Source organism: Chinchilla lanigera, unplaced genomic scaffold, assembly GCF_000276665.1.
Source record: "Chinchilla lanigera isolate Chin_1 unplaced genomic scaffold, ChiLan1.0 scaffold00013, whole genome shotgun sequence".
Taxonomy (NCBI): domain Eukaryota; kingdom Metazoa; phylum Chordata; class Mammalia; order Rodentia; family Chinchillidae; genus Chinchilla; species Chinchilla lanigera.
In genome coordinates this window covers 18,509,262-18,525,575 of record NW_004955414.1, presented here as the reverse complement: position 1 = coordinate 18,525,575, position 16,314 = coordinate 18,509,262, and the positions used below count along the sequence as shown (strand labels likewise).

The 16,314-nt window shown below is 35.7% G+C and overlaps 1 protein-coding gene across 1 annotated transcript in view; it reads right to left on the bottom strand.

The window, feature by feature from the left end:
- The window catches only part of Fchsd2 (FCH and double SH3 domains 2), a 253,844-nt gene that overhangs the window by 72,100 nt on the left and 165,430 nt on the right, over positions 1-16,314 (bottom strand). The window contains exon 9 of the mRNA XM_005379965.2: positions 9,354-9,476. Coding sequence (XP_005380022.1) covers positions 9,354-9,476 — 123 coding nt within the window. The remainder of the gene's footprint in view (positions 1-9,353; positions 9,477-16,314) is intronic.

The following is a 16,314-nucleotide window of genomic DNA, read 5'->3' as shown; positions in this document are numbered from 1 at the left end:
TCATGGCTGATTTTGTTTCATCAATAAACCTACCTACTACTTCTACCCCAACTCTATTAAAGTTCCAGATGTACCATCTCAACCATGAATATTTTAGTAAGATATCTAAATGAGTAAGGCTCTTTTAAGAAAATGTATTTGTATTAAAATTTACAAATATTTACAAAACAACCAATTAACATTCAAATTTCCCTCTTCCTTCTTTTAAGGAAATCATTTCTTAAATCAGGATCCAATAAAGTCCTAGAATGCAACTAGATGTTGCTTAGGTTTCTTTTCATATACCATAAATTTCTTCCTCCTTCTTTTTCCCCCTCTTGTAATTTAACTGCTGAAGAAACTAGGTTTTTGTTCTGCAGTTTTTCAGTCTTAATTTTGTTGACTGCATCCTTGTTGCAATGTATTTCTTTAAACTGGTATTTTAATCTGTACGCTTACTAGGAGTAAGTTTGTTTTGGTCAAGCTTGGTTTTTGTTTGTTTTCATGAGGAGGCTTGCTTTTTTTTTATGACATTAACAGCTGTAGAGCTGGATAGTAGTCCCTCAAAATATATACCCATGTCTTAATTCCTGAAACCTATACATGGTACCTCACTTGGATAAAGTTTCTTTGCAGATGTGATTAGGTTAAAGATTTTGAGATCAGATCATTCTAGATTATGCAGATGGACCCTACAACCAATGATAATTGTCTTTATAACAGTCTCAAAAGAGAGCATAGACAAAGGGGGAGGACAATGTGACCACTGAGGCAGTATTCTGAGTGTTCACCTGGCCAAGATACAGAGAACTCAGAAGCTGGAAGAGGCAAAAAACTAATTTTCCCCTAGAGCATGTGGAGGGAGTACAGCTTACTGACACTTAGATTTAGACTTTCAGACAAGGAAATGGAAAAAAAAATTGCAAAGAGGTCCTGTTCACCTCCTAATGTCAACATTTTGCATAATTTTAATACAATGACAAACAACAAATCAACACTGGTACAAACCATAAAGTTTCTTTAGATTTTACCAACTATATATGCGTCATTTGGGTGTTGTGAGTATAAAAATACTTTTATCATATTTTAGTTTCATGTAACCATGACCACAATGAGGATACTTAACTGAACTATAACAACACTCCTTTGTGTCCAAATGTTTTCAAATTGGATGTACCAATTTGTACTCCATAGGGTAGTGTACAAGTTTTCATTAATCCATATTCTTATAAACATCCATTTTCTCAGTCCTATCTATCCAACCACCTACCTACTCACCCATCCATTTCATGGGGATTGAACTCAGGGAGCACTGAGCTACATCCCTAACCCTTTTTAATTTTTTTGTTTTTAATTTGCAACAGGGTCTGGTTAAATTGCTCAGGTTGGCGTCATACTTGCACTCCTCCCTGAGTAGTTCAGCCTCCTACCTCAGCCTCCAGAGTAGCTGGGTTTACAAGCATGGGCTACTACACCTGGCTCTGTCTTTATTTTTGGTATGTAAATGGAATCTCCTGGTGATCTTGATTTCCATTTCTTGATTATTAGTGAGGAAAAGCATCTGTATTAGGTAGTTAGGGATGCTATAACAAAGTACCAGAGACTGTGTGCTTAAATATCAGAAGCGTTTCTAGACTGTCTGGAAGACAGAATTCCAGTATCAAGGTGTTGGCAGGTTTGGTTTCTTCCCAGGGCCATTCTCTATGGCTTGCAGTTGACCATCTTTCTCTAATACCTTCATATAGTCTTCTCTGTGTGCTTGCTTCTGTCTTCCTTTCCAGTTTTTATAAGGACATAAGTCAGAGTGGATTAGGAGCCATCCTCATGACTTCATTTTACCATACCTCTTAAAAGGGATCTATCTCCAATATAGTTACAATGTGAGGTATTAGGGGTTAGGACCTAAATATATGAATTTTTGGGGGGTGCAATTCATCCAACAACTTCTTTATGTTAATGGCTATTTATATTTTTTAATTCTGTGAAATGTATATTATATAATGTACCAGCAGTTCCTTTCTTTACATGAGAGAGTAATATTCCACTGTGTTATGGTTTGGATTGCGAACATCCTCCAAAGGCCTCATGTGGTCACAGGTGGGGCTTTTGGAAGGTAATTGAATCAAGCCTTTGTGATTCACAGGGGGACTTTATAAAGGTTTGGAGATGCAAGCTAGAGAAACTCAAGAATGCCTTAGTCCAGCTTTGATGGGATATTCTGATCAGAGCTCACAAGACCATAATGCTCAAAGAAATGCAGGCTTAGGAGTTTTCACTTAAGAACATGGTCACCACTGGCAGCTGGACTCCAGGCCATGTGTTTTATGCTCTGGTAGAAATACTGTCCTCATTTTGTTCATGTCTTAGGACTTTTCAGGAGACTCAAATTAAGGGCTGTTGGACTAATTAATCTGGCAAAGAGGAAATTTCAAAGCAGTCCTACATTCAGGCTGTAGCATGGGTACTGCTCGTTACTTTCAGCAAGATTTACACTGAGAACAGGAGCAAAAATCCCCTTTAAGAATACTCAGTTTTACAAGGAGAAAGTGTCTGTAAATTTGGAGTAGAGGAAAGCTTGGTTGCTAAAAAGATTATCATTATAATGAAGCCAAGTTCAGTAATACCTAGGTTCACAAGCACTTCTGTTGTCAAACAATTTGGTTCTCAGAGAAAAACATTTGACAAAACTTTGCTTCAATTCACAAACTCTACACTGAGGGTCAAACACAACCGTGGTCATCTTCCTCATACATGCTCAAATGCAGCAACCTTCCCCCAAATCAAAACAAATTAACTTTCTGAACTGGAAGGATACCTTGAGGGCATCCCAGGAATGTGCAAGACCCTACCTGCAAGACCCCACCCATCACAGGCCCAAATGTCCAAGTGAAAGACTTTGAGAAGACAGATGCACAGCACATAGCTCATTCAGGGTCACTTAGGAAAGCGTTTACTGGAGCCTAGCCATCCAGGCAGAGGCTTCTACAGCCAAGATTTTAGGAAGCCCAGCTACTACTTGAGTTTGCAGGACACCTTGGCCCCATCCATGAGGTCCTGGTTTTATTAGTATGAAGAGCTGTGGAATCAGGGACCATTTCACTTTTGTTTTGGAAGAAGGTCTAGGATGCCAGAATGAGCTATGTGCCATGGGTCTGTAAGAGAGAAACTGGAAGAGTAGTGAAGACCCCAGAAAGTTGAAGAAGCCAGCAACATGGAATGTCTGAGAAAAGTCACAGGCAGTGAGCAAAGCCACTCCAAGACAGCAGAAAGTGGCCATGCTATACTGGTGGGGCTGCCCAAACTTTTTGGAGTTCACACCTTTGCCCCAGGTGCTAAACACCAAATTACAGGATTTAATGCTCGCCTTGCAGATTTTGATCTTGCTTTGGTCCCATTCCTTTCTATCCCTTGGAATGGGAATATTTATTCTGTAACACTGTTATGTTGACAGTATTTAACATTCTTTTTGATTTTTACAGGGCCTCACAGCTAAGAGTTTGCCCTAAGTCTCAGAGGAGACTTTGGACTTGGACTTTTCAGCAATGTTGGACTTGTTAAGACTTGGGGATTCTTAGAGATGCACTAGTACATTTTGCTTAAAGAGATGCACGTGAGTCTTCTGGGAGCCAGAGGTGGAATGTTATGGTTTAGATTATGAATGCCCCCCAAAAGCCTCATACACTCACTGACAGGACTTCTGGAAGGTGATTCAATTATGGGGGTGGTATAGCTTTCTGTTAGGAGATGGGGCCTCTTTGCAGGAAGTGGGTTCCTGGGAGTGTGACCTAGAAGGGTATATCCCCCTTCCTGGCTTTGTATTTCTCTGTTTCTTGGCCGCCATGATGGAGCAGCTTTCCTCCACCCATGCCCCTCCACCATGCCGTCCTATGTGTAAGCCTGCCAAACTCAGACTGAAACATCTGAACTGAGCCAAAATAAACCCCTCCTCTTTAAGGTATAGTATACTTGTCTGCGTCTGTGACAAATATTTAAGACATACTGTATGAATCTACTCTTTTATTATACTGTATTTATTTAATCATCAGTTGATGTAAATTATTTTCTACTTTTTGGCTACTATGACTAATGCTACTATGAACATCTGTGTACACATTTGTGTTTTAAGACATGTTTTCAGTATTCTTGGGTGCATACTTAGGAGCTGAAGTTGAGTCATATGGTAGCTTTTTGTTTAACTTTTTGAGAGACAGACAAACTATTTTCCACAGTAGCTGCTCTATTACATTCCCACCAACAATGTATGAGGCTTCTGAGTTCTCCAAATTCTCAACATTTGTTACTTTCTGCTCTTTCTTTAATTACTAATGCTATCTTAGTGGGTAAATAGTACTATCTCCTTCTGGTTTTGAGTTACATTTCCTTAATCAAAGACCAATGTCTGCTGAACATTTTTTCACGTGCTTATCGACCATTTATGTATTTTCTCGGAGAAATATGGGTCTTTTGCCCATTTTAAAACTGGGTTGTTGGTCTTTTTGTTGTGGTGTTGTAAGAGTTCATTATATTCTGGCTATTAAATCCTTACGAGATAAATGTAAAGATCAGATGGGCAAATATTTTCTCCTATATTCTGCACTGTTTTTTCCTTCATTAACATCCTTCATACATAAAAGTTCTTAATTTGAGTCAAGTGTGGTAGTGCTTACCCATAATCCTGCACTTGGAAGGGTGAGGCAGAAGGACTGCTATCAGCTTGAGGCCAGCCTAGATAGTGAATTCAACGCAGCCTGAATTACCCTGCAAGACCCTGTCTCAAAAAAAATTCTGTATTTGTTAAGTCTAATTATCTTTCTTTTGTAGCCATGCTTTTGATGTCAAATCTAAGAATACACTGCCAAATCCAAGATAATAAAGACTGTTATTCTTTTATACTTAGATTACTAATCCATTTTGAGTTAATTTTTTATGACGTAGGGGGTTCAATTTAATGCAACTCCATTCTTTTGCATTTGGATCTTCACTTGTCCCAGAACATTTTGTTAAATATATTATTCTTTTCCTAATGGTCATGGCATCTCTGCTGAAAAACAACTGTCTATAAATGTTTCAGTTTATTTTGAGATTCTCAATTTTCTTTCATTAGTCTGTATATGTCTATCTTTATGCCTATCCCATATTGTCTTGATTACTGTAACTTTGCAGTAACTTCTGAAATTTGGAAGTTGAATTCTCCAACTTTGTTTTTCAGTATTTCTTTGGCTATTCAGAGCTCCTTGTAATTTCATTTAAATTTAAGGACTGCCTTTTCCATTTCTACAAAAATAGGCCACTGGAATTTTTATTGGGACTGCACTGAATCTGTAGATCACCGTGGGAGCTACTACAAAATTAGAAATAGTCCAACCCATGAACATTTATTATTTTCATTTAAGGTTCTCTTTCTGTAATATTTTGTACATTTTCTGAGTATAAGTCTTTTTATGTCTTTGGTTAAATTTATTCACCAGGCATGGTGGTGCACACTTGTAATCTGAGCACTCAGAAAGCTGAGGCAAGAGGGTCATCACAAGTTTGAGGCCATCCTGAGGTACATAGTAGGATCCAGTCTCAAAAAACATCAAAAAATTTATTCCTAGGTACTTTATTCTCATTTTATTTTTGAATCATTCATTCATACAGTATAAAAAACCAACTGGTTATTGTGGTTTTGGTTTTGTACCTGCAAACTTGCTGAATTACTTTATTAGCTCTAGTAAATTTTAGGTGGATTGTTACATGGGATTTTTTATATATAATCATGTCACTGGAAACAGGGATAATTTTAATTCTTTTTCTTACCTAACTGCTCTGGCTAGGACTTTCAGGACAAAGGTAAATGGTAGCAGTGAAAGTACGTATCTTAGTCTTGTTCTTGACCTTATGGGGGGATCTTCAGTCTTTCATGACTGAACATTGTATGAGTTAAAAGTTTTTCACAAGTGTTATCATATTCTGTAAATTCCTTTCTATTTCTAGTTTGTTCTGTGGGTGTGTTTAAATCACAAGTAGTGCTGACTTTTGTCGTGTCTTTTTTTCTGTCTACTGAAATGACCATGATTTTCTCACTTCACTTTATTAAATTTACTTGTTTTGGTTAGTCATTAAAGTATGAAGAATGGTAACACCAGACAATTTACTTTCGAAAGAAATACAGAATAACATTGTTATTTTATGAATTGTTTAAATAACTATGTTATTATTTGGTAGAAGTTTATGCAGATAGAAAACAAGCACACATAAACAAACTATAAGGCCAGTAGAAGTACCTCAGGAGGTACTATGCTAGAGAAAATATCTACGACATCTGCTTCAGTTACATATACAAAGCATTTCATAAAATATTAAGATGAAAAGCAAGCTTCATAAATAATTAAAATTTAATAAAAGCTCTTAGAGCCAGCTGTTTCCATTTAGGGTATGAAAGATATACAGGGCACCTTTACATTTACAGTGTGCTGTGTCAGTATGAATTACCTCCAAAACACCTTTGGGAATAGGTTACATTTTAGACATGTGGGAAAAATAGATTTTTTACCCTAGAAGATAAAGCATTAACAGTGCAGAATAAAAAACCCCTTCCCACTGGGTTATCAAATCATTCAGTTGCTTTCAGCAGTATAACAGGAGCAGCATAACAAGCTCTCTGCAACAGAAAAGCACATGACATAAAACTTGCAGGTGTGAGCTCTTCTCACTTAGAACAAAAGAGTACAGGCATATCTCCCAGATACATCATTCTTATTAAATTTTTATTCCTACCACTTCCAATCTAGACGTAAGACCATCTCACTTATTTGACATCTCTGGGGAGCAAGATACGCACATGAGTGAATGCACAAAATGAAAGATTATCTCTTTAGGCATTCAAAGTAGTTCATAAATTTTTAATTCATTTTCAATTAAAATAATATAAGCTAAAAAGATAACATACTACAGTAGAAGAGCATGGAAAGTACTATGTGTCAGAGTGTGACCCTGAACAAGTCATACAAACCTTCTGACTACACATTACCCTATGAACCACATAACCCTATGAACCTCATTAAATTCAAGTTTAAGATATACTAAAACAAATCCCAGGAAATTAAGTGTACTTACAATATTATTTATATTTTATGACTATTTCTTATAAACTCTGGGTAGTATGTCCAATCTCTTTCTTAGAAACAGGAATTTCAAAGAATTTTGCCAGGGGATAGCCTCTCTTATAAAATTAGAATAAATGTAATAGAATAAAAGTAAAATACAGTTTCTCATAAAATTAGAAATGAAAAATGTAATCTTACCACATACTCCCCCTAAATACAAACTGCAAAACTCACTTCTAAATAATTCAGGGGTTAATGGGACAGTGTGTGTGTGTGTGTGTGTGTGTGTGTGTGTGTGTGTGTGAATAATAGAAATCCTATGTATCATAGATGGTAGTTAAAGCAGAAAGAAACTTTTTAGTTTTAAACTGCTTTGCTTAAAAACAGAAAGACTGAAAATATAAGACTTAAACAGAAAAATAAGCTTGAGAAACAACAAGAACATAAATTCTAAGAATGAAGTAAGAAATAATATAGATAAGGTAAAAATGAAAGGCCCAAACAAGATTGAGAAGCATGATAGCCAGCTCTGGCAAAGATAAACAAAATAGACTGGTATGGTAATTAAAATAAGAGAAAAAGCACAAACAACATTAGGAATAAAATGGAAGTAACTATAGAGGTTACTTATGAAAAATCTTATGCCATCTAATTTGATAACTAAAATAGACAACTTCCTAGAAAAATGTGTTACCAAAATATACTGAAAAAGAAACAGAAAACCTGAATGGACCAATAGACAAACAAAAAATTCATCAGTGCTCAAAAATAAACTATTCCATAAAGAGAACAAAGCCAAGATACTTCTATAGACTTGTTTTCAAGACTGTTTTATGAAAAATTTCAAATAAAATACTCTAGTGCAAAAAGAACTGTAAACACTACATACCCATTACTATAATTCTGCAATTAACATATTCATTTTCTTTCTCAAAACTTACTACCCACTTATCCATGCATGTTTCTTTCTACACATCAATTCTTTTGTATTTTTTATTAGATTCTGAGGAGTAAAAATATGGGATCATATATATATATGATAAGACTTTAAAGCATCAGGCTAGTAAGTAATGTTTGTATTTCCAAACCAACTTAGCATTTTTAGTGTTCTTCTAAAAACAGAATCAGGCACTCTGGTACACTGAAAACAAGAATATATATATATATATAAGATAGATTCTACGTCCCTTTTCTCTTCTGTCTTCAGCCACTATCTTGAAGATGGATATTCTGGTCCCTTTCCAGTTTTTAATGTATCAGCTAGTTCCTAGTCTCCCTTCCTAGTCAAAAGGGAATTGAACTAGATCTTTCAAAATATCAGGCTGGGTGTGATGGCGCATGCCTGTAATCCCAGCACTTGGGAGGCTGAGGCGGGAGGATCATTCCAAGTTGGAGGCCAGCCTGGGCTACAAAGTGAGTTCAAGGCCAGCCTGAACTGCATAGTGAGATCCTGCCTCAAAAAGGCAAAAAAGAACCAAAAAACAAACAACAACAACAACAACAAAAAAAAACCCCCACAAAATATCAGTTAGAAAATGCATATATTTTTATAAATGCATGTATCTGGTCAGGAAATACTATGAATTTATTAGAAAGAAAAGAACATGTACTAATCACAGGTATAATTTATCTTCTGAAGAACAGTTTCTAAAGTGAAACTTCTGCAAAAACTATAATTTTTTTAACCTCAAAAGTTATAATCAGATCCTAAAGAAAACTAATCACATTTATTTTCTCAGCACTCAATGTGACACATCATTAAAGCTGACACATCCATGTTTGTAAGTGAAATACTACTATCAAAGAACGATGACAAATAAAAAATAGTTTAATTTGTAAACATAAGATATTGTATTTATTTTAATCAAAATTATCAAATGCTACTTTTCCCATTGTGTCCTTTTATTATTTCTTTGAACTGAGACATGACCCTTGTTGTTCCTCCGAATGACTGAGTTGAATATATTAAAAATTCATTTCAGTGGAAGACATAACCATTCTTCTCGAATGCAGTGCACATGACATGGGACTGATGTTCTGAGTGGGCTTGGTACATCACCTCCCTTTCTGTTTTGGGTTGTGGTAACAATGTCACTGATTCATCCATGAGAACATTCTCCAACTCTGTTAAAATGACGCTGTTCCCAGAAATGTGTCCTTTAAGGCATTATTCTAATATCACTGGTACCTTCATCTTGATTGTATGCAAAACATTTTAGATTCTAACATGTAAAATACTATAGTACTGGGGATTAACACCACCCTTTATGCTAACAGTACTTTTACCTTGCTGGAGTTTTCTAATAAAAACTGGAATGTGTTCTGCACAGCTTGGCATGTTTCAAGCTCAGTCTGGCTGAAGGCTAGTAAATAATCCTTGAGGTGATCATATACATTTCCATCAAGAGTCTGGAAGAGAGGAGTAATAAATGCAAAAAAATGATTAAGGCTTTGACACATAATGTCAGTCTACAAGGAAAACAAGAATGTTTAGTTTAAAACCCACGAATAAATGAACAAAAATACAGATTAGTATGTATGATGAAATATAGATAATCACTTGAGAAATGAAGAATCTCTAATAAATAGCACTTTAAAAAAAAATTTAAAACACAATATTGCTAAGTATAAAGGAAAAACAGCATGTAACTTGGAGATAAAAACTCCTGGGTTCTGATTGTTGCTCCTTCACTTCATAGCTTCTGTAGATGTTGCAGGACACAGGAGATACAGGAGCTAAATGAAATAATATAAAGAATCTAGGCAAGAGCCTGCAACAGGGTAGACATTGAATAAACATTATTTGCCTCCATTTTTCCTTATACATTACCGGTAGAATTATAATTTTGTATATATTTATGAAAGAAAAGTCAGGGAAAAAACAGAAATACCTAAAAAAAATTAAAATGGACTCAGGTTCTGTTTTGGGGAAGAAAAGCCAATGCAACTGAGGATTTTAAACAATATTATTTGTTTAAGCATTTATAGCAGAACTTTATGAAATTGAAAAAAACACAGAGAACCATTGAATATTTGAGGAATGGTTAAACTATGAGTATAGACACTAAAAGATAAGCAGTCACCAAATTAAAAACTGTGGAAACTGCATAGATGAAAAATATGTATCAAATAATACTAAAGAGCAAATAGAATACCTAAATACTAGTAACAACTATGAAAATATTACCTATAATAATAATAAACAAGGTTCTGGAGTCTTTCAGTCAGTGGAAGTTTTCTTAAAAACTAAGGTAAAATGCATTGAATATGAAGATAATTACAAATTTTTTTCAGTACTGAGGACTGAACTCATGGTCTTACACATTCTAAGTAAATGCTCTACCCGACCTACATTCCCATCCCTTTTTGAGATGGTATCTTAAATATTTTAAAGCAGTGTCTCACTAAGTTGCTCAGGTTGGTCTCCCCTCATCCCCCTGGTTGGTCTTGAACTTGTGATTCCTCTTGTCTCAGCCTCCTGGTTAGCTAGTATTACAGGTATGTGCCACTGCTCCTAACTGCTATTTTTTTTTTTTTTTTTTTTTTTTTTTTTTTTTCCGGTCCCGGGAACTGAACTCACGACCTTGCACTTGCCAGGCAGGCGCTTTGCCGCTGAGCTAAATCCCCAGCCCCCAAACTGCTATTTTAATCATTTTAAAGTGTACAATTTAGTGGCTTTTAGTACATTCACAAGGTTGTGCAACAATTACAACTATTTAATTCCAGAACATTTATATATCCCTTACCCCAAATGTCCTACACCCATTAGGCAATCACTTGCCACTCCTCCTCCAGACCCTGGCAACCACTAATCTGCTTTTTATCTCTATAGATTCACCTGTTTTGGATATTTCATAGAAATAGAATCATGTAATATGCGGTCTTTTGTGCATGGCTTCTGTTAAATTAGCATAATGTTTTCAAGGTTCACCAATGTAATAGCAGTTCATTCTTTTTTGCAGCTGAGTAATATTCCATTGTATGGATATACTATATTTCTATCCATTCATTAGCTGGTAGAAACTTGTTCCTTTTCCATTTTCTAGCTATTATGAATAACATTCAGGCACAAGGTTTTGTTTGAATTCCTCTGTGGAAAATTGAGCATACAAATAAATAAAGATCTTGACATAAGACATCTAAAATAGGGCCAAGAGGCCAAGGGGAGAAAAATAGTCTCAAATGATTATTCCAGGAACTTCGCTCTTATGTCACTGTGGTGGAACAGAATTTCTTATATTTTAATGCCTTATTTTTTCTTCTTAGCAACTAACAGAACTTGCCGCCTATGACCTTAAGACTAGTTTTACTTAGTGACTGCTGCTGCTCACCGGTCAGAGCTTGCCAGCTCCCTCAAGCACTGAAAGCACCAATAAACCTACTTTCATAATGACTTACAGAGATTTCTCCGTCTTAATAGTCACCAACCTTTCCTTTGTTTTCCAGACATACTGGAGGCCATCTTTGCCTGTACATATGTCCTGGATTGCAATCTTAATACTTTTATATTACTCTCAAACACAACCTGTTTTGTTTTAGAGACTTGCTTCTTTTTTAACTTTGACATCTGTTTTCTCTCGGGAATATAAGTAGGAATGAAATTTTTAGATCATACACATTTGGGGAGAGCTCTACTGGGGATTGAACATAGAGCCTTCACACTGAGCTACATACTCTGTCATTTTTAAACTTTTTACTTTGAGACAGGGTCTTGCTAAATTGCCCTGGCTGGGGTCAAATTTGCAATCTTTCTGCTTTAGTTGCAGAATGCTGGGATGCTAGGCATGCAGCACCACGCCCAGCTCATACAGTAATTTTGTGTTGAACTATCTGAAGAACTGCTGGACTCTCCCACAGTGTCTGCACCTCCACACCAGCAATGCAAGAGGATTCCAATTTCTCCAAATCCTTGCCAACATTTAATTTGTTTCTGAGGTTTTGTTTTTTAAATTATGACAGCCATTCTAACAAGTGGGATAAGGTATCTCATGGTGGCTTTGATTTGCATTTCTCTAGTGACTAATAATGCTGGGCATCTTGTCATGTGTTCACTGGCATTTTATATATTTTCTTTGGAGAAATGTCAAGCCATGACTCATGCTTTAATTGGACTGTCTTTTTGCTGTTAAGTTTTGAGTCCCTCATGTATTCTGGAGAGTAGAGTCTTACAAGAGATACAATTTGCAAATATTTTCTCCCATTTTGTGGGCTATCTTTTCGATTTATAGTGTCTATAGATACAAGTTCTAAATTGTGAACTAGTCTTAGTTATTTTTCTTTTGTTGCTGGTGCTTTAGTGTTATATATAAGAATAATCTGTGGAGATTTTATATTAAATTTATTTTACATCTTAGGTTTTGTTATTACATTAAACTTGTAGTATAAAAATTAATTTTTAAAGAAAATTCTGTCCTCAAAGTATTGAGTAGTACAGCAGTACCTTCTGTAGTACTACACCACTAGATGGCACCTCAGAGTACTTTACAGACAGTGCAAAGATCTCTAACATTGCCATGTAGTTATATAACATCACCTATTGATCTTCAAGACATGCTTTTCATGAACTTGTTCTTCTAACATAAAGTTTTTGGTTTAGAGATGCTCTTGGTTGGTGGTTATAACCTTGCATTCTGGGAAACCACTGGAGTACCTTATTTATATACAGCAAATAATATAGGAATCATAAACTCAAGAAGAGAAGGATGCAATTAAAGGTGAACTGAGTATCCACAGTTTCTATGGTCTTATTATTAATGACTGTACTCAGGTACTGTGCTAGCTGTATAGGTGTGACTGATAGGATGGAAGCAAGGAAGCAAGCAAGCCAATCACCCAGCTGAAGTCTTTCCCCCTTTTTTATTAGTGTGTATTTGTGATACACAATAAATAAATTCATCGTGGGGAACCGGCACATATACATACCACATCTTGATCCTTCTACCCCTTCTGTTTTGTTTTGTTTTTGCATTTGCATTTTGCTTTTTTTGGCAGTGCTGGGGATCAACCCCAGGACCTAATGCATGCAAAGTATACATTGTACCACTGAACTACATCCTAGCCCTCAAAGTCATTTCATCACTTCTTATCTGTATTATAACAGTAATGTCCTATGGCCCTATACCCTGCTCTCTTACCAACAAATATGTACATGTCAGCTAGAAAATGTGTCTAAATTTCATATTTTATAAAATTTTATTTAAATGCTGAACATTTTTTATGAGTTATCCATTGTATATAAAATTTAAAAAATACATCATGGACTGTATAATTGGGACTTAGTTTCCCACTTCGGCTTCTTCGCTTAGTACTCGCTATTTCCTTTCCTGATTACACTTTTTCTACAACACATCTGTTTTGGCTCTACGACTCTTCCTTCGCGTTTTTTTTTGTTGTTGTTGTTTTGTGTTTTTTTTTTCCCGGCACCAGAAATTGAACTCACGACCTTGCGCTTGCTAGGTAGGTGCTGTTCCACTGAGCTAAATCCCCAGCCCCTGCGGTTTTTTGTTTTGTCTTGGTTTGGGGTTTTTTTTTTTGGATCTTTTTGAGGCAGAGTCTCACTATGCAGTTCAGGCTGGTCTTGAATTCACTTTGTAGCCCAGGCTGGCCTCGAACTCACAGTGATCCTCTTGCCTCAGCCTCCTGAGTGCTGGGATTATAGGTGTGCGCCACCACACCTGGCTCTCCTTTGAGCTTTTAAATAGGTTTTTCCTCTGCTTTCTTCTCCTCCTTAATCTACCTTACTCTTACTCATCCTATGAATTTCATCTGACCATTATCTACTCCGGATATCTCTCTTGTCTTTTTGTTTCATAGCATATAACTTCATGCTTTTGATACTCGGCTGCCTTTCATTTGGTTCCCTAAGCCCTATGAATGAGAGATCAGTACAGGGTATGATACTGGTGGGCAACAAATGTTTGTTCAACAAATAACACACTGTATCAAAATTCACAGGTTAAAAAAAATGGATGAACTAATTCTGAACCCTGTGGCTAAAAAATAAGCCTAATAATGTTAACACTAAGCCTAATTATGTAACACTAACTTTTTTATATAAGAAAGAAAAATAACTGATTCACAAAACTTTGGTTAATGAAGTAGTTTTCAAATCTCTTAATGGCATCTTACTTAACTTGGTAGCATAAGTTCCGTGGTGGTCACCACAGTGCAAACACTTAGTAGGTAACTCATTAAAATATACATTTTAAAAATAGTAAATCTTTTGACTATTTGATACAAATTTGAAGGGAGGAATTCTTCAGTAGCTAAACTCAGTTATCATGGGGTGCTTAACTAGCAATATATTTTAATGATCTAGTAATGTTTTTAAAAAGACCAAACATAAATGCTTTTAAACAGCCTTATTTTTTCCAGTTAACTATAGAACAAATGCTCCCTTACATCTTATCTCTGTTCTCTCTCTACTATTTCTATATATTTGATATCTAAAATCAGTCAAGTTTGGGGCTCAAACTCATAATAGTAAAAAGGGGGGGATAGTCTAAAGGCAAATTCAGAAACTTAGAATTCTGGGATGTTTCCTGAAACATATATAGGCAAATATAAATTCCCTGGACCTTGTTTGAAAAGGAAAATTATGATGTTAGAAATTAGGAGAAAAATGTCATTTTTCTAAGCATTTGATGCAATTTTCCCTAACGTGAGTACTTTAAACAGTGGCCTCCTTATTTAGATTCTGGAAGGTCATAGATTCTGTAGTCATAGCTTTATGCTGGAACCTCTTGAGTTTCCTTAACAGTGTAGAACAAACTCTTCTGAGAGCAATAGGTATTTCTAAAACAGTCTTTGGTACAAGTCAAGGAAATGAATATCAAGATGATAAATGTGAGCTGTCTTAAAATTATATCATGAAACTCTACAGTCCTCCTTTGCTGATGTTGGAAGAAAATACTGCCTGCCTGCTTTTGTTTATCTCCCTCAGAAGACCCCAAGCTGTACTTATAAGGAGAAAGAGGCTTTTTACAAATGTAAGGAAATCAATGTCCTGGGCTGCATCTGCATTTCTGTAAATATCTTAACAAGTGGCTACATCTCTCAATGATATGAAGTAGAATTAGAAGCACATCACCTATTTTTATGTTTGTTTATTTAAAAGTTGAGTTGCTTCACGTTCTGTAAAAGAGGAAGCAAATAAGAAAATTTCCATCTCTGAACTATAAAATCAAGAAAGAAAAAATTAAATACTGCTTCTGTAAAGCTATGTTGTCCACATGAGTATCTAGTAAGCAAAAAAGCTCAGACGCTAAGAGAGGTGTCTTGAGTAAACTAAAACCACATAACACTTAGAGCACAATCCCTATGTGATCTAATTTAATTGTGAGTGAGTCAAAACCACATAAAACTTAGATCACAATCCCAGTGCAACCTGGTTCAAGATAAAGCCTGAACCACATACATCTGTGTTCAAATCCCAGTCCTACCACTTACTAACATCATCAGTCTGGGAAGACTGAATCTTCTTGATCTTTAATTTCTTGATCTAATAGTGTCAAAAGAGCATGTTACTTGTAAAAGATGTTATTAAAAGAATGAAATGTTAGCGAGGTTTGGTGCAGGCCTATAATTCCCAGAATTCTGGGAGTCTCAGGCAGGACGATCAGAAGTTCAAGTCCAGGATAGGCAAGTTAGCTTCATAATGAGACTCTCTCTCAAAAGAAAACATTTTAAAAAGATTGAGGATGTAGCTCAACGCAAAGGCCCTAAGTTCAATCCTCAGTGCCATAAAAAATAAGTACATGTAATAATTTCTTTTTTTTTTTTTTTATTACTAACCATTTTTATTTATTTGGTTTTTTTTTTTTTGTGAGACAGGGTCTTGCAATGTAGTTCAGGCTGGCCTTGAACTCATGGCAATCCTCCTGCCTCACCTTCTGGAGTGCTAGGATTACAGGTGTGACCCACCACACCTGGCCATTTTTATTTAAATATAGTCATCTTTTAAGAGAATAGACAACAAAAAACTATACTGTAAATATTCTACATAAGAGTAAACATGCATGCTTACTTCATAATTAAACAAAATGAACTTTTAGACCCAAGATTTTAAAAATCATTGAATGAGACAATGAACCCAAGACAGAAATAATAGGAGCACATAACTAGTCTTGTCTTCCAAACTACTGGCTAAGGCCTGAATTTTACAAGTCCTACATTCCTTGCCAAATGGGAATATCCAGTTTGGCTGTATCTAATACATAGCCACATAACAGACAAAAAATTCTCTTTC